This window comes from Temnothorax nylanderi, unplaced genomic scaffold (genome assembly GCF_030848795.1).
Source record: "Temnothorax nylanderi isolate EJ_2023f unplaced genomic scaffold, tnyl_v1.0 TNYL_tig0012_pilon, whole genome shotgun sequence".
Taxonomy (NCBI): Eukaryota; Metazoa; Arthropoda; class Insecta; order Hymenoptera; family Formicidae; genus Temnothorax; species Temnothorax nylanderi.
The window spans coordinates 183,028-202,437 of NW_027249074.1; the positions used below are offsets into that span (position 1 = coordinate 183,028).

Below are 19,410 nucleotides of genomic sequence, written 5' to 3' on the forward strand. Positions count from 1 at the left end.
TTTCGTGGAGTATTCAAGACAGTGTTACAATTTTTTTAAATGACTCTTATTTCAGTGAGAGATTCGCTGATGATTTTATAGTTGATTTGTCTTACGTAAGAAATTCAATTTTTTATATTTTATCTAAAAATAAATATCTGTATGATAATAATAAGTATTTACTTCTCTATATATATATCTATCTATAGCGTTGCACAGAAATACTTTCTTTCAAATACTTGTAATAAAATATTTGAAAGGTTCCTGCGCCATTAAAATTAAAAAATATTTCTCATATATGTTCTATAAGAAAAATATGTATCTCAACGATTTGGTCGTCATTTGTTATGCACTGTATAAGAGTGACGCGAATATTGTATTTTACCTTAGACTTGCTTTACTCATCGTTCGCTCCCTTTGCATGTGAATAATCGACGAATATTCGTGATGTCGGAACCGTCGGAACATATATAGGTAATAATCGCGCATGTGAGAAAAGTCAACACGGTGGACGGAAAGTTGCCTGAAAACAATTTTTGTTGGCGAACCACCGGATGTTTCCCACGTTATTATCCGAACGCTATATGCGCCCTATCGATCGATCCCCTCGACGTCGCTGAAAAATTCGCGCCTCCACGCTAAACGCGTGCATCTTTCTTTTGCAATTTTCAATGAATTCAACCTATAATAAAGATAATAGATGAAGAAATAATAAATAAAAAAAGATCCGAGTGGACCTAACGGAAAAAATTCAAGATTATATAATAGCAGTGAAATAATGATCGATGAACTCTTGCTTCTGCGATCAGTCTGTTGGCAACTTTCGAGGCAAATGGAACATCCCGAGGAGCATTACTACAAATTGAATCGATTTCTTCTGTCGGTTACCGGACTATGTCCTTATCAAAGCAAACGGAGAGCTCGTTTAATAAGAGCTGTTTTAACGGTCACCATGTTATTAAGTATAGTTTTGCTGGTACTTGCAGTTTTAGAAAATAGTTTTTTTTTTTTCAATTTAATGTTAGATGTTTTTCGAACGAGGATTGGAAATAACGTCCTCACGGTATTAGAAAAAAAATAGAATATAAACTCAGAAATCAAATATTACAGTTTTATCGAAATTATAACGAAGGCTCCTCACGCGAGAAATTTAGTCGAACGTGTCTCGGATAACTGTTTCTCGATGAAATTATTTCTTCGTTCTTATTAAGAGTTAATAACATCTTACTAGATTAATAGCATATTTATTACATCTGACATCACTATGGACTATATGGTGGATTGGATACCGGCGTTTCTAATTGTATTTGGTGGCCTGAGCAACTTGTACACGCGTATCATACACGTGGACAAAGTAAGCTGCATAGATTCTCTACCAATTTGTGTTTCTCATTACTTAAATTTAATAGAATGTATCATTTGTCTCTAATACATAAAAACCTAAACTGTCCCTCATTTTTTACATAGATATTAACCCATTTTTCGAAATAGACAAAATTACAATGGTATATACTTATATTTCACTCTGTTTTACTCTCTGGAACGTTTTTTAGCCTAATCCCTCGCTAATTAAGACACTGACTTGCAATTACCTTATTACTCATCGCCATAGATAATTTGGTGAGCAATAAGAGATAAAAGTAAAACGAAGTAAACGTGACAAGAGAAAAATTATATCACAGCCAAAATATGTAACATTACTTTCGTAAATCTTGTGAAATTAGAATTACCTATTACAATTATGTTAACGGATCAATGAGACTTAATGTATAGATGTCTATCGAGTCTTTTACTATTTTGAAATACATGATCATTTATTTATCGCTCTACTTTCTTTTAGTTTAGAGAATTATTCGAGCGTATGTCGAAAGACTGGGCGTTGCAAAAGACACACGATGAGACCAGGATTATGCACGAGCATGCCGAGGCCTCAAGATTATTCACACTCTGTTACCTAAGTAAGAGAAACCTTAAACTTGTCTTTCTTTACAAAAGAAAAAGACAGGCGTTTTTGCTTGCGAGATCAAGATTATATTTCTGTGTATAAGACTGATTGTGAGACACAACACAATAGTGCTATTGCATTATAAGCATTCAACATATTTATCATGTGTAACCTATTACTAGAGTTTATTTAGAATTCAATTTTTATATCACATTAAGATAGTCTTATATGAAATCAAGCCTTCAGACCATCAGAGCTTGGATTTAAGTTCACATAAACATTATTAATAGCAGAAATAATGTTTATGTGAAAATTAAGTCCTATTTTGGACATATTTTCGGTATTTATGTTTGCTTTAATCTTGCAGCTTTTACAAATATCCTTGCCGTCTCTTGAAAAATTCGGTGCAAAGCCAATCATACGATATTTTTGCGAAACCAAAAGATTAATATGTCTAATATATCATTGCAATTCAAACTTAATTTCTTTTACACACACGCATATGTATCGCTCTGATGCTAAAAGTTATATTAATAAATTTACAATTACCGAATTTTTCAGGCATGACATATATATGCATAGGGATATACAGCATGTGGATGTTGACACCGGAAGTCCTCGACATTATGTCGCCTATGAACGAATCTCGCCCGCGGAGGCAACCTATTGATATTCAATTTTTTGTCAATGAGGAGAGATATTTTTACGTCGTTCGGTACCAAACCTGTCTTGTACTTATCATCCTGCCTTTAATTTATGTCGGCTGTTCCACTCTATTTGTGACTCTCACGCAACACGTTTGCGGAATGTGCAAATTGATGGGGTAAGAAATTTATTCCTCGCGCAATTTACTATTTGCGAAAGAGCAGATGACTCTAATGTGATTACTTGAAAACGGAGCGTCGGTATTATCTCTAAATCTAAACTGGTCTATCAGTTTTCGTGTTTGTGCGACACATATATCTATCTTTTCCAATTAGAAAAAATAGTTTTCTTCTCATATTTTTAAAATTTTTTATTATTTTGTTTCCTTTTCTCGATATCTTTCACGCAAATGCTAAACAGTAGTCGTCTTATCTCTACCTCCGCTCATTGCACGACAAATATCAGTCGACTGAACGTCAACTATATGATAAGAATAACGTTGGCAATAATTTCGGCAGGAATCGCGCGGAACGCTTATTTTGCGTTGTTGAAAACAAGGCGCCGTATGATTTAATTCAAAAGTCACAAAGTTACGGGAACATAGCTGTTTTTATCCGGCAGCATTACAACATTATACAGTTTGTATTTTTATTATATATAATACACGATATCTAATGCATCAGCATGTTAATATATTTTTCACAAGTAATATGTGTATAACGAAGCAGATTAACACTGTGCTTTGCAAGAAGATTTGAAAAGTAACAATGATGGGTAATTACGTTATAGTGCCTCTTTCACGCGTCACTCTAATTACGATAGATTTGGTTGAAATATTTCAACCAAGAAGAATCAATTATTAGCATTAAATCAGATAATATAAATATACACAGAGACGAATCTGAATATTGTATTGGCTTCGACAGATATTTCTCCTATTTCGTCTCTGAGAATAAATCCACAGATTTATATTTAGATTTCATTAATCCTTTATCGACAAAAATAATTTTATAATTACAAAACTGACCACCGTCATATTCCCAATTATATATGTACGTTAACGTAACTTATTAATTATTTTACATGCAAAAAATAATCTTCGCCTTATTACTTTAATACGTATGACTTTTTTCACCTTACAAGATTCGTTGATATAATCGAGACTTGTCACACAGTACAGTTTCTAATGGATCTCACAGGAATAGTGATTTTGATGAGTCTTACGTTAATCGAGGTATGTTGATTGCGGAAATGTGTCGGACGTCTCCAAGTATTATCGAAGTGTTAAAACGAAATCTTTCAGATACTAACAATCTCCAGTAACAGTTTCGAACGAGCCTTTAGATCTACCAGTGTCGCCGTTGCAGGACTGTGTTATACATTCATGTCCTGTTATATGGGACAAAGAGTCACGGATATGAGTTCGAGTATATGTGAGAAAATGTGAGTATATAGGTCTCTTTAATAATATATTTACGAGTATGTCTTGCACTGCAATATTCGAAATAATAATAAAACCTGACAATGCAAATCTTTTGTCTACTCAAGACGAAGAAAGAAAAATTGAAATAAAATTTATTGAAAGAATGAGAAAATTTCTTTAGACTTATTCGCGCAGCGTTTTTTTTTCTCAAAAATATGTGCGATAAATGTATTATTATACATATATTTACGTATTATGTAAATTTACGAGACATACAAAATATCAGATGGGATATAGATTTCGTTGCAGTAGATAGGATATTACAATGAAAAAAGACCTGATTTTAAAAGAGGAAAACATTAATACGCTAACCTGCTATATTAATAATAAATATTAATAAATATAATAATAAATATTAATAATAAATATTTTTTATATTCATAATGTTTATTTATTATTAGAGAAAAAGAGAAAGAGAGAGAGAAAGAGAAATATTACATATTTCATTTATTTTATTTTATAATTCCCGAACTTGAATGTTTCCAAAATAATAATAAAAAAATGCTCCTGCAGATTCAATTCTACATGGTACAACGCAGTTGTTTCAGAGCAGAAGGCATTGTTAATGATAATGATGCGACGCTATCATCCGCTTATCTTTACCGCCTGCAAACTTTATGTGATGTCTTTACAGAATTTCGGAATGGTAAGAAAAAAGTACGCCAAATGCGGCGCGAATAATAACAAACAACGAATAAAGAATGTATGTATCTTTCGAAGACACTTCAAACAGCAATCTCCTATTGCATGTTCATCAGACAAATCTGAAAATGTATCTCTCAAGTTGTATAAAGCGTAGAAGTAGCGTAGAAAACATTCGTGGGAATATCAAACAACCAGATTGTACCAATCATTTTCTTACGATCATATCGAAAATTCTTCTTTGTAAAAACAGGAATCTGTCGGTGTGGATTACAGGTCAGTAAATACGCAGAATAAATGTGATATACCAAATAAAGTGAAGCAACTCACAAAGCATGTGTAAAAACTTTTATAATAACAGAATGTTTCTTGGAGTATTCAAGAAAGTGTTACACTTTTTTTAAAATAATTCTTATTTCAGTGAAAGATTCGCTGATGATTTTAAAGTTGATTTGTCTTACGAAAAAAATTCAGTTTTTTATATATTATCTAGAAGTAAATATCTGTATAATAATAATAATAATAATAATAATAAATACTTATTGCTGTATATTTACCCATAGTGTTACACAGAAATAACTCGTTTGAAATACTTGTAATAAAATATTTGAAACGTTGCCGTTAAAATATTAAAAAATATTTCTCATATATTTTCTATAAGAAAAATATATCTCAACGATTTGGTCGTCGTTTGTTATGCACTGTATAAGAGGGACGCAAATATTGTATTTTACCTTAGACTTGCTTTACTCATCGTTCGCTCCCTTTGCCTGTGAATAATCGAAAAATATTCGCGATGTCGCAGCGTAATAATCGAGCATGTGAGAAAAATTAACACGGTGGATAGAAAACTGCCTGACGATAATTTTTGTTGGTGAACCACCGGATGTTTCCCACGCTATTATCCGAACATTGTACGCGCGCTGCCGATCGATCCCCTCGACGCTGTTGAAAAATTCGCACCTCTACACTAAACGCACGCAATTTTCTTCAATGTTTCGATGAATTTAACCTATAATAAAGATAATAGATGAAGAAATAATAAATAAAAAAAAGATGCGAGTGGACCTAACGGAAAAAATTTGAGATTATAGCAGTGTAAATAATAATCGATTAATTCTTGCTTCTACGGTCAGTCTGTTGGCAACTTTCGAAGCAAATGGGACATCCCGAGGAGCATTACTACAAATTGAATCGATTTCTTCTATCAGTTACCGGACTATGTCCTTATCAAAGCAAATGGAGAGCTCGTTTAATAAGAGCTGTTTTAACGGTCATCATGCTAATAAGTATAGTTTTACTGGTACTTGCAGTTTTAGAAAATAGTTTTTTTTTTCAATTTAATGTTAGATGTTTTTCGAACGAGGATTGGAAATAACGTCCTCACGGTATTAGAAAAAAAAATAGAATATAAACTCAGAAATCAAATATTACAGTTTTATCGAAATTATAACGAAGGCTCCTCACGCGAGAAATTTAGTCGAACGTGTCTCGGATAACTGTTTCTCGATGAAATTATTTCTTCGTTCTTATTAAGAGTTAATAACATCTTGCCAGATCAATAGCATATCTATTACATCTGACATCACTATGGACTATATGGTGGATTGGATACCGACGTTTCTAATTGTATTGGGTGGCCTGGGCAACTTGTACACGCGTATCATACACGTAGACAAAGTAAGCTCCGTTGAATTCTCTGAAGATTTGTGTTTCTCATAACTTACAATTAAATTTAATAAATGTATCCTTTGTCTTTAATACATAAAAACCTAAGCTGTCATTTTTAAATTACCTATTTTTAGAAATAGATAAAACTACTATTGTATATACAATTCTCTGTTTATTCTCTGACACGTTATTTAGCCTAATCCCTCGCTAATTAAGACACTGACTTGCAATTACCGTTCTTATTACGCATCGCGATAGATAATTTTTATGAGCAACGAGTAAACGTGCGAAGAGAAAAGTTATATCACAACCAAAATATGCAACAATAGTGTTGTAAACTTAGAATTAGAATTACATGTTACAACTATACTAACGTATCAATATGGCTTGATGTAAATGTCTATCTTTTTTACTATTTTAAAATGTGTACATGATAATTTATTTATCACTCTACTTTCTTCTAGTTTAGAGAATTATTCGAGCGTATATCAAAAGACTGGGCGTTGCAAAAGACACACGATGAAGCCAAGATTATGCACGAGCATGCTGAGACTGCAAGATTGTTCACACTCTGTTGCCTGAGTAAGAGAAACGCTAAACATAGCTTTGTTTATAGAAGAAAAAGACAGGTGTTTCTGCCTGCGAGATCGAAATTGTATTTCTGTGTATAAGACTGACACACACACACACACACACACACACACACACACACACACACACACACACACACACACACACACACACACACACACACACACACACACACACACACACACACACACACACACACACACACACACAAAACACGCGTGCGCGCGAGCGTATAGCTCTGCTAAAAATTATATCAGTAATTTTACAATTACTGAATTTTTCAGGTGCGGCGTACATATTTGTAGGGATATACATTATATGGATGTTCTCATCGGAAGTTCTCGACATTATATCGCCTATGAACGAATCTCGCCCGCAGAGGCGACCTATTAATATTCAATACTTTATCGATGATGAGCGGTACTCTTACCTTGTTCGGACCCAGATGAGCCTCATACTTCTCGTCCTACCTATAATTTATATCGGTTGTACCGGTCTTTTTCACACTCACGCGCAACACGTTTGTGGAATGTGCAAGTTGTTGGGGTAAGAAATTTACTCCTCGCGCAATTGACCACTACTTACGAAAGAGAAGACTCTTAGATTATTTGAAAGCGGAACTTCTATTAAGGGGGTATTCTACTGTAAAATGCGCTTTTTTCGGGATTTTTTTACAAGAAACCAGTGAAAATTGTTAATATCAGCTTTTTATGTATATATTTTATTATCTTTAGAGAACATAAAAAATATTTTTTTAAGCTGAATTAATGAATATAAATATTAATTACACCGTATCGAATACATGACAAAAAAAATGGTGCCCATGATTGCACCCATTCTGGTTGTCTGAAACAAAAAATTCAAAAAGATTCTTAATTAGTATGAGTTTGGCTATAGCAGGAACTAAAATGGAAAAAAAAATTAAAAATTTAAAAAATGGCGGCACTTTGAAAATTTAGTATGAATTTTCTTAATCTTTCGAAGGTTGCCAAAATCGTAAAAAAATTTTTTTTGACTTAATTCTAGTTCCGGCTATAGCCAAACTCATACTAATTAAGAATCTTTTTGAATTTTTTGTTTCAGACAACCAGAATGGGCGCAATCATGGGCACCGTTTTTTTTGCCATGTATTCGATAGGGGGTTTAATTAATATTTATATTCATTAATTCAGCTTCAAAAAATATTTTTTATGTTCTCTAAAGATAATAAAATATATACATAAAAAGCTGATATTAACAATTTTCACTAGTTTCTTGTAAAAAAATCCCGAAAAAAGCGCATTTTACAGTAGAATATCCTCTTAACTCTCAACTGGTCTCTCAATTTTCGAATTTGCGCGACAGACGCATCTCGTTTTTTATTTAGAAAAAATAATTCTTTTTTCTTATGTCATTGACATTTTTTATTATCTTGTTATTTTATTTCGATATCTTTCACGCGAATGATAAAGAGTCGTTTCGTCTTCTCTTTCGCTTATTACAAGATGAATATCATTCGATTGGAAGTCAATTGTATGATAAGAGTAACGTTGGCAATAATTTCGGCAGGTATCGCGCGGAACGCTTATTTTACGTTGTCAAAAACGAGGCGGCATGTGATTTAATTCAAAAGTCACAAATAAGTTACGGAAATATAGCCATTTTTGTACGACAGCATTACAACATTATAAGGTTCGTATTTTTATTTACTATATATTTTCATTTAATACGATATATGTAACGCGTCAGTATTAACTTTATTTTCACGAGTAATATGTGTAACGAAGCAGTTTAACATAGCGCTTTGCAAGAAAATTTGAAAAGTAACAATGATGGTAACTACATAGTGGCTCTTTCACGCATCACACTGATACGATTGATAGATAGATTTCAATCAAGAAGAATTAGCATTAAATCAGATAATACAAATATACACAGAGATGAATCTGAATATTGTACAGGCTTCGATAGATATTTCTCCTATTTCGTCTCTAAGAATAAATCGACAGATTTATATTTAGATTTCATTATTTTTCTATCGACAAATATAATCTCTACTATTATATAAAGGGGAAAAGTTTGTACTGTTGTTTGGGGTAATCTTAGAAACTATTGGACCGATTTTGAAAGTATTGTACATGAAGTAGGGGTAGAATTTCCCGGGGAGTGCTATAGGGTGTATAGTTTTTCGTTACCGATCTTCTGGAAACCGGTTTTTCTAATTTTTTCAATTTTTCGGGAAATAATTGACGGAATCTCAAAGAATTATATATGAAACAGGGGTAGAATTTTCCGGGGAGTGATATGAAGCGTATAATTTTTCGTTACCGATCTTTTTTGGAACCGGTATCCGAAATTTTTCCAATTTTTCGGGAAATAATTGACCGAAAAGAATTGTATATAAAACAGGGGTAGAATTTCCCGGGGAGTGCTATAAATTGTATAGTTTTTCGTTACCGATCTTTATTGGAACCGGTATCCGAAATTTTTCCAATTTTTCGGGAAATAATTGACCAAATCTTAAAGAATTGTATATAAAACAGGGGTAGAATTTCCTAATAAAGGGGTTACCGATTTCTGTCTTAAAAAAATCTACGTAATTCTGATTTCTGCAAATTTTGAGATATAGAGCTAATTTTTTTTTATGGATAGAATATTATTATATTGAATTTGGCGAGAATCGGTGAAAGGGTTGCCGATTTTTGCTTAAAAAGTGTGTAAGTTATACATGTCATATTTGTCATCTTATATAGAGTATCATTAAAGGAAGGTTGTTTCGAATTTGGCGAGGATCGGTGGAGGGGTTACCGATTTCTGCTTAAAAAATGTACAAGTTATTTGATGGATACAGTATTATTTAAGGAAGATTGTTATTGAATTTGGCGAGGATCGGTGAAGGGGTTACCGATTTCTGCTTGAAAAGTGTATAAGTTATACATGTAATTTTATATAGAGTATCATTAAAGGAAGGTTGGTATTGAATTTGGCGATGATCGGTAAAAGGGTTCTTTCTTTATAAAAATCAAAATGACATATAATATGTGAAACCAGCAGCTTATAATGACAAGAGAGTGAATTGATAGCAGGTCAGCTTAGTAATTTCACAAACAGTTTTTATGGAAAATCAATACATCAAACTTCGTACTGATTGTATTGATTTTCTTAGTACATGAGAAACGTCATTTGTCGGCGACACGTTTTATATGAATGCTTTGCATTTCGAGACATTTCGTGTTTTCGTAAGACAATTTAGAAATTATTATGAATATTTGTCGGCTATACGAACAGTATAGAAAGAAATAAAGTGAATAATAAGTTCAAGTATTTCTATTCGAACTGAGTAAAGTGTTGTGGTAAAGCTCTTTCGACATGTGATGTTCCTGAGAAGGCGAAATTGTGACAAGCAGATTGGTGAATTTTGAATCTTTTTAGTTAAAAAATTATAGCAGCCACTCATTTTGGTATTAGGATTTTTGTCTACAAAAGATCTCAGGAACCTGTCATTAATAGGAGATACGGTAAGTCAGGGATATAATAATGTAGCCGTGATCTGTTGAAGTCTTCAGTATTCTTGGAACCGTTGTTCATAAAGGTAGATAAGCAAAATTAATATTTCAGTCTCCCTCTTATTAGATTATTATTTCGTACAAATTAAATTATTAATTTTTATAATTACTTGAAATTATTCTTTAAAATTCGAAATGCATAAATGTCTACAAAAGATCTCAGGAATCTGCCATTAATAGATGATACGGTAAGTCAGGGATACAATAATGTATCCGTGATCTGTTGAAGTTTTCAGTATTCTTGGAACCGTTGTTCATAAAGGTAGATAAGCAAAATTAAAATTTCAGTCTCTCTCTTAGATTATTATTTCGTATAATTTAAATTATTAATTTTTATAATTACTTGAAATCATTCTTTAAAATTCGAAATGCCTAAAAAAAATCACAGCTGTCTAGAAAAAATTCCGATGCCAGACGTATACATTTAAATAGGCTTAATGAAACAGAAGAAGCACGAGAAGCTCGGTTGTCTCAAAAGAGATTAGTATATTCTTCTCAACAAGCTGTGGAAAGGGTGCAGCGACTTAATGAACAACGTGAACGTGCCGCTAAGTACAGAAAACGAAATTGCATTAATTTAAGCAAATCAAGATCCGCGTTTTTATATGATCCGAACATTGTTTATGCAAAAGAAACGGATATACAAATAGGTAATAAAGTATGTGCAAACTGCCATGCGAAAAAATGGCTTGAAGAACGAAACGGTCTTTGTTGTGACGGTGGGAAGATAATGCTTCCAGAAATTTCAGAACCACCTCAACCGATTAAAGACCTTTTATTAGGGTTACACCCATTATCAAAAGACTTTTTAAATAACATTAGACAATATAACATGGTATTCCAGATGACGTTTTTCGGCGCAAAACAAGTATGTGAGATGTATAAAACTTGAAACTTTATAAAATGTACGACACGAAAATGATTGATCCTGAGAAAAAAAGTATAGAACGTTTTTTGTATAGAATTTTATAAGTTACAAATTTTAACGCAGATTTATATACTATACACTAGGCGAAGTATATAAATATATATAAAAACAATAATATATCTAACTAGCTGGTTACCCGGGCTTCGCCCGGTTTTTCTTGAAACGACTTCATTTGTGTTTCAATATCCTTATTGTGGACAAACATAAGGAGTGTGTCGGGTGGTTGATTTAAAGACGGTAGTTTAACTTTTCTGCATGAATAACACATTCTAAGGTGCTTAAGTTTTAAACTTTTTTACTTGACAATGATCACATATTGCATCCATTTTCCCAATTATTACACTCGGATGAAATTGATATTTGTAATTTGAATTATAACTAAATGCCCCTAATTTCAAATCGGACCGCATAAATGTTTTCGTGGATTAAACATGTCGTAACCGGTCTTTTTCTACTCGAGTTTCACACTATTGAGTCATTTCCGCTTTTCCGATATTTCACTTACCGATCAGCGACATCATCCCTTGGTTTACTCGGGCGTTGTTTCGGGAATTTTGAGATTGCTCGCTCGCGATGTACACAGAACTTCGATATTTCACTTACCGATTACCGATTTTATTCCTTGGTTTTTTAATTGAAAAATCGAGGTTCTGTGTACATCGCGAGCGAGCAATCTCAAAATTCCCGAAAAAACGCCTGTGTAAACCAAGGCATGATGTCGCTGATCGGTAAGTAAAATATCGGAAAAGAGGAAATGACTCAATAGTGTGAAACTCGAGTAGAAAAAGACCGGTTACGACATGTTTAATCCACGAAAACATTTATGCGGTCCGATTTGAAATTAGGGGCATTTAGTTATAATTCAAATTACAAATATCAATTTCATCCGAGTGTAATAATTGGGAAAATGGATGCAATATGTGATCATTATCAAGTAAAAAAGTTTAAAACTTAAGCACCTAAATGTGTTATTCATGCAGAAAAGTTAAACTACCGTCTTTAAATCAACCACCCGACACACTCCTTATGTTTGTCCACAATAAGGATATTGAAACACAAATGAAGTCGTTTCAAGAAAAACGACTCCCGGGCGAAGCCCGGGTAACCAGCTGGTCTTATATAATAACAATTATTACAAAACTGACCACCACCATATTCCCAATTATAAATGTATGTTAACATACATATTAATTATTTTATATGCAAAAAATATCGCCTTATTACTTTAACACATTTGACTTTTTTCACCTTACAAGATTCGTTGATATAATCGAGACTTGTCACACAGTACCGTTTCTAATGGATCTCACAGGAGTAGTGATTTTGATGAGTCTTACGTTAATCCAGGTATGTTGATTGCGGAAATGTGTCGGACGTCTCCAAATATTATCAAAGCGTTAAAACGAAGTCTTTCAGATACTAACAATCTCCAGTAACAATTTCGAACGAACTTTTAGATCCATCACTGTCGCCATTTTAGGACAGAGTTATATATTCATGTCTTGTTATATGGGACAAAGAGTCACGGATGTGAATTCGAGTATATGTGAGAAAATGTGAGTATATAGGTCTCTTTAATAATATATTTACGAGTACATCTTGCACTGCAATATTCGAAATAATAATATTAATAATATTCGAAATGACAATGCTTTTGTCTACGCAAGCTGACAAGAGAAAAATTGAAATAAAATTTACTGGAAGAATGAGAAAATTTCTCTAAACTTATTCGCGCGGCGTTTTTTCTTCAAAAATATATGTGCAATAAAAGTACTACTTAAATATTAGATATTTACGCATTATGTAAATTTGCGAGACATACAAAATATCATAGTCAAGAGACACGGTAGTGTCTCACGCCAAGTATACGCGAAGCGAGACAGCACTGTGTATCTTTACGCGAAGCGACGAGTTGCGATTACCCGATATTTTAAGATGTCGATAGAATACAATATTACAATGAGAATATTACAATGAAAAGAAACATGATAACTTTCATGATTTTAAAAGAGAAACACATTAATACATTAACCTACTATATTAATAATGATTATTTATTATTAGAGGGAGAGAGAGAGATAAAGAGAGAGACAGATATGTCATTTACTTTACTTTATAATTCCTGAACTTGATTGTTTTCAAAATAATAAAAAAATTTGCTTCTGCAGATTCAACTCGACATGGTACAACGCAGTTGTTTCAGAGCAGAAGGCATTGTTAATGATAATGATCCGACGCTATCATCCGCTTATCTTGACTGCCTGTAAACTTTATGTGATGTCTTTGCAGAATTTCGGAATGGTAAGAAAAAAGTACGCCGTATTCGGCACGAATCATAACAACCAACGAATAAAGAATGTATGTATCTTTCGAAGACACTTCAAACAGCAATCTCCTATTGCATGTTCATCAGACAAATCTGAAAATGTATCTGTCAAGTTGTAAGCGTAGAAGTAGCGTAGAAAACATTCGTGGGAATATCAAACATGTACCAATCTTTTTCTTACGATCATATCGAAAATTCTTCTTTGTAAAAACAGGAATCTGTCGGTGTGGATTACAGGTAAGTAAATACGCAGAATAAATGTGATATACCAAATAAAGTGAAGCAACTCACAAAGCATGTGTAAAAACTTTTATAATAACAGAATGTTTCTTGGAGTATTCAAGAAAGTGTTACAATTCTTTTAAAATGACTCTTATTTCAGTGAAAGATTCGCTGATGATTTTAAAGTTGATTTGTCTTACGAAAAAAATTCAGTTTTTTATATATTATCTAGAAGTAAATATCTGTATTATAATAATAATAATAATAAATACTTATTGCTGTATATTTACCCATAGTGTTACACAGAAATAACTCGTTTGAAATACTTGTAATAAAATATTTGAAACGTTGCCGTTAAAATATTAAAAAATATTTCTCATATATTTTCTATAAGAAAAATATATCTCAACGATTTGGTCGTCGTTTGTTATGCACTGTATAAGAGGAACGCAAATATTGTATTTTACCTTAGACTTGCTTTACTCATCGTTCGCTCCCTTTGCCTGCAGTGAATAATCGAAAAATATTCGCGATGTCGCAGCGTAATAATCGAGCATGTGAGAAATATTAACACGGTGGATAGAAAACTGCCTGACGATAATTTTTGTTGGTGAACCACCGGATGTTTCCCACGCTATTATCCGAACATTGTACGCGCGCTGCCGGTCGATCCCCTCGACGCTGTTGAAAAATTCGCACCTCTACGCTAAACGCACGCAATTTTCTTCAATGTTTCGATGAATTTAACCTATAGTAAAGATAATAGATGAAGAAATAATAAATAAAAAAAAGATGCGAGTAGACCTAACGGAAAAAATTTGAGATTATAGCAGTGTAAATAATAATCGATGAACTCTTGCTTCTACGGTCAGTCTGTTGGCAACTTTCGAAGCAAATGGAACATCCCGAGGAGCATTACTACAAATTGAATCGATTTCTTCTGTCGGTTACCGGACTGTGCCCTTATCAAAGCAAGTGGAACGTTCGCTTAATAAGAACTACTTTAACGGTCATCTTGCTATCAAGCATATTTTTGCTGGTACTACCGGTTTTAGAAAATATTGTTTTTCAATTTAATATTACACATTTTTCGAACTAGAGGATTGGAAATAACATTTTCACGGTATTAAGAAGAAAAATAGAATATAAACTCAGAAATCAAATATTACAGCTTTATCGAAATTATAACGAAGGCTCCTCACGCGAGAAATTTAGTCGAACGTGTCTCGGATAACTGTTTCTCGATGAAATTATTTCTTCGTTCTTATTAAGAGTTATAATAACATCTTACTAGATTAATAGCATATTTATTACATCTGACATCACTATGGACTATATGGTGGATTGGATACCGACGTTTCTAATTGTAACTGGTGGCCTGACCAACTTGTACACGCGTGTCACACACGTAGACAAAGTAAGCTCCGTTGGATTCTCTAACGATTTGTGTTTCTCATTACTTAAATTTAATAGAATGTATTATTTGTCTCTATATAATAATATATAAAAACATAAGCTGTCACTCATTTTAGATAGATAGATAACCCATTTTTATAAATAGACAAAATTACCATTGTATATATATATACAAATTTCATTCAGTTTTACTCTCTGGAACGTTATTCAGCCAAATTAAGACACTGATTTGCAATTACCTTCCTTAAAACACATCGCCATAGATAATTTATGAGCAATAAGAGATAAAATTAAAACGAAGTGAACGTGACAAAAGAAAAATTATATCACAGTCAAAATATGCAACATTACTTTCGTAAATCTTTTAGAATTAGAATTACGTATTATAATTATGTTAACGTATCAATGAGACTTAATGTATGAGATATAATGTCTATCGATTCTTTTGCTATTTTGAAATACATGATCATTTATTTATCACTCTACTTTCTTTTAGTTTAGAGAATTATTCGAGCGTATATCGAAAGACTGGGCGTTGCAAAAGACACACGATGAAGCCAAGATTATGCACGAGCATGCTGAAACTGCAAGATTGTTCACACTCTGTTGCCTGAGTAAGAGAAACGCTAAACATAGCTTTGTTTATAGAAGAAAAAGACAGGTGTTTCTGCCTGCGAGATCGAGACTGTATTTCTGTGTATAAGACACACACACACACACACACACACACACACACAACACGCGCGCGCGCGTATAGCTCTTGCTAAAAATTATATCAGTAATTTTACAATTACTGAATTTTTCAGGTGCGGCGTACATATTTGTAGGGATATACATTATATGGATGTTCTCATCGGAAGTTCTCGACATTATATCGCCTATGAACGAATCTCGTCCGCAGAGGCGACCTATTAATATTCAATTCTTTATCGATGATGAGCGGTACTCTTACCTCGTTCGGATCCAGATAAGCGTCATGTTTCTCGTCACAACTACAATTTATATCGGTTGTACCAGTCTTTTTCAGACTCACGCGCAACACGTTTGTGGAATGTGCGAGTTGTTGGGGTAAGAAATTTACTCCTCGCGCAATTTACCACTACTTACGAAAGAGAAGACTCTTAGATCACTTGAAAGCGGAGTGTCTATTAACTCTCAAATGGTCTCTCAATTTTCGAGTTTGCGCGACAGATGCATCTTGTTTTTTATTTAGAAAAAATAATTTTTCTTTCTTATGTCATTGAAATTTTTTATTATCTTGTTATTTCTTTTCGACATGTTTCACGCGAATGATAAAGAGTCGTTTCGTCTTCTCTTTCGCTCATTGCAAGATGAATATCATTCGAGTGGAAGTCAATTGTATGATAAGAGTAACGTTGGCAATAATTTCGGCAGGTATCGCGCGGAACGCTTATTTTACGTTGTCAAACACGAGGCGGCATGTGATTTAATTCAAAAGTCACAAATAAGTTACGGAAATATAGCCATTTTTGTACGACAGCATTACAACATTATAAGGTTCGTATTTTTATTTACTATATATTTTCATTTAATACGATATATGTAACGCGTCAGCATTAATTTTATTTTTCACGAGTAATATGGGTAATGAAGCAGATTAACGTTGTGCTTTGCAAGGAAAATTGAAAAGTAACAATGATGGTAACTAAACAGTGTCTCTTTCACGCGTCACTCTGATACAATTTCAAAATGAATGGATTATAATAATTAAACTAAAAAATATTAATACAATATAAAATAAGGATAAATTGTTAGCATTAAATCAAATAATATAATTAAATATACACACAGATCAATCTAAATACATATCAATCTAAATAATATATATAAATATTTGATAAATAAATTTTATTATTTCTCTATCGGCAAAAATAATCTTATTATTACAAAACTGACCACCGCCATATTCCCAATTATAAATGTATGTACGTTAACACACATATTAATTACTTTACATGCAAAAAATATTCTTCGCCTTATTACTTTAATACATATGACTTTTTTTATCTTACAAGATTCGTTGATATTATCGAGACTTGTAACACAATACAGTTTCTACTAGATCTCATAGGACACATAATTATGATGAGTCTGACACTAATCCAGGTATGCTCATTGTGGAAATGTCGAACGTCGCCAAGTATTGTCGAAGCGTTAAAACAAAGTCTTTCAGATGTTAACTTTCTCCAATTTCGAACGAGCTTTTAGATCTATCAGTGTTTCCATTGTAGGTCTATGTTATATGTTCATGTCTTGTTATATGGGACAAAGAATCAGGGATTCGAGTTCAAGTGTATGTGAGAAGATGTGAGTATATAATATTCCTTTAATAATATATTTGAAAAATATATGTGCGAGAGAGAGAGAGAGAGAGAGAGAGAGAGAGAGAGAGAGAGAGAGAGAGAGAGAGAGAGAGAGAGAGAGAGAGAGAGAGAGAGAGAGAGAAATATTACACATGTCATTTACTTTACTTTATAATTCCCGAACTTGATTGTTTCCAAATTTAAAAAAAAGCTTTACCTCTGCAGATTCAATTGTGCATGGAACAATGCAATTGTTCCAAAGCAGAAGGCATTGTTAATAATAATGATGCGACGCTATCGTCCGCTCATCTTGACCGGCTGTAAATTTTACGTGATGTCTTTGCAGAATTTCGGAATGGTAAGAAAGAAGTACGCGTATTCAGCGCGAATCATAACAAACGACGAATAAAGAATACATGTATCTTTCAAAGATACTTCAAACAACGATCTCCTATTGCATGTTCATCAGACAATTCTGAAAGTGTTTCTGTCAAATTGTAATTGTAGAAGTAGCGCAGAAAACATTCGCGGGAATGTTAGACATGCACTAATCTTCTTCTTACGATCATATCGAAAATTCTTTGTAAACACAGGAATCTTTTGGTGTTATAGGTAAGTAAATTCGCAGAATAAATGCGTAATGTAATAAAAAAAGTAAAACAACTCACAAAGCATATGTGCATACTTTAAAAATAACAGAATATACTTTGGAATATTTAGGACAGTGTTACAATTTTTTTTAATGACTTTTATTTTAGTGAGAGATTAGCTGACTGATGATTTTAAAGTTGATTTGAATTACGCACAAAATGTCAATTTATTATATTTTATCTAGAAATAAATATCTGTATATCAATACTAAATATCTACTTCTGTATATCTACATACCTATAGCGTGCCCAGAAATTCTTCTTTTAAAATACTTGTAATGAAATATTTGAAAGGTCGTACCTGCCGTTAAAATTAAAAAATATTTCTCAAATATTTTCTATAAAAGAAATGTATCTCAACGATTTGGCCGTCGTCTGTTATACATTGTGCAAGAGGGACGGCTCGAATATTGTATTTTACCTTAGACTTCCTTTACTCATCGTTCGCTCCCTTTGCCTCTGAATAATCGAAAAATATTCGCGATATCGCAGCGTAATAATCGCGCGTGCGAGAAAAATTAACACAATAGATGGAAAACTGCCTGAAGACAATTTTTGTTGGCGAACCACCGGATGTTTCCCACGCAATTATCCGAACATTGTACGCGCGCTGCCGATCGATCCTCTCGACGCTGTTGAAAAATTCGCACCTCTATGCTAAACGCATGCAATTTTCTTCAATGTTTCGATAAATTTGACCTATAATAAAGATAATAGATGAAGAAATAATAAATAAAAAAGAGATGCGAGTGGACCTAACGGAAAAAATTCGAGATTATAGCAGTAAGAAATAATAATCGATGAACTATTGCTTCTACGGTCAGTCTGTTGGCAACTTTCGAAGCAAATGGAACATCCCGAGGAGCATTACTACAAAGTGAATCGATTTCTTCTCTCGGTTACCGGACTATGTCCTTATCAAAGCAAATGGAGAGCTCGTTTAATAAGAGCTGTTTTAACGGTCATCATGCTAATAACTATAGTTTTGCTGGTACTTGCAGTTTCAGAAAATAGTATTTTTTTCAATTTAATGTTAGATATTT

At 33.0% G+C, this 19,410-nt stretch overlaps 3 protein-coding genes across 4 annotated transcripts; all 3 read left to right on the top strand.

Moving 5' to 3' along the window:
- The first annotated feature begins 1,756 nt into the window (after positions 1 to 1,756).
- Positions 1,757 to 5,232, top strand: LOC139767772 (odorant receptor 4-like). Of its 2 annotated transcripts, XM_071697379.1 has the most exons (6): positions 1,757 to 1,937; positions 2,486 to 2,747; positions 3,088 to 3,207; positions 3,713 to 3,803; positions 3,873 to 4,012; positions 4,566 to 5,232. In XM_071697379.1, exons 1-6 carry the CDS (start codon positions 1,841 to 1,843, stop codon positions 4,849 to 4,851), a joined length of 996 nt encoding a protein of 331 aa, XP_071553480.1. In that variant the 5' UTR covers positions 1,757 to 1,840; the 3' UTR covers positions 4,852 to 5,232. The 2 variants fall into 2 exon arrangements, with proteins under 2 accessions (XP_071553480.1, XP_071553481.1); XM_071697380.1 differs by lacking the exon at positions 4,566 to 5,232 and having other exon boundaries at positions 3,873 to 4,085.
- Positions 5,233 to 5,776: 544 nt separating this feature from the next.
- LOC139767773 (uncharacterized) lies at positions 5,777 to 14,176 on the top strand. The gene is made up of 9 exons (XM_071697381.1): positions 5,777 to 5,988; positions 6,252 to 6,374; positions 6,830 to 6,947; positions 7,241 to 7,502; positions 8,505 to 8,627; positions 12,686 to 12,776; positions 12,846 to 12,985; positions 13,598 to 13,730; positions 13,805 to 14,176. Exons 1-9 carry the CDS (start codon positions 5,854 to 5,856, stop codon positions 13,850 to 13,852), a joined length of 1,173 nt encoding a protein of 390 aa, XP_071553482.1. The 5' UTR covers positions 5,777 to 5,853; the 3' UTR covers positions 13,853 to 14,176.
- On the top strand, positions 14,171 to 18,580 carry LOC139767754 (uncharacterized). The gene is made up of 7 exons (XM_071697360.1): positions 14,171 to 15,394; positions 15,890 to 16,007; positions 16,200 to 16,461; positions 16,789 to 16,957; positions 17,467 to 17,520; positions 17,588 to 17,721; positions 17,943 to 18,580. Exons 1-7 carry the CDS (start codon positions 15,305 to 15,307, stop codon positions 18,124 to 18,126), a joined length of 1,011 nt encoding a protein of 336 aa, XP_071553461.1. The 5' UTR covers positions 14,171 to 15,304; the 3' UTR covers positions 18,127 to 18,580.
- The last annotated feature ends 830 nt before the right edge of the window (positions 18,581 to 19,410 follow it).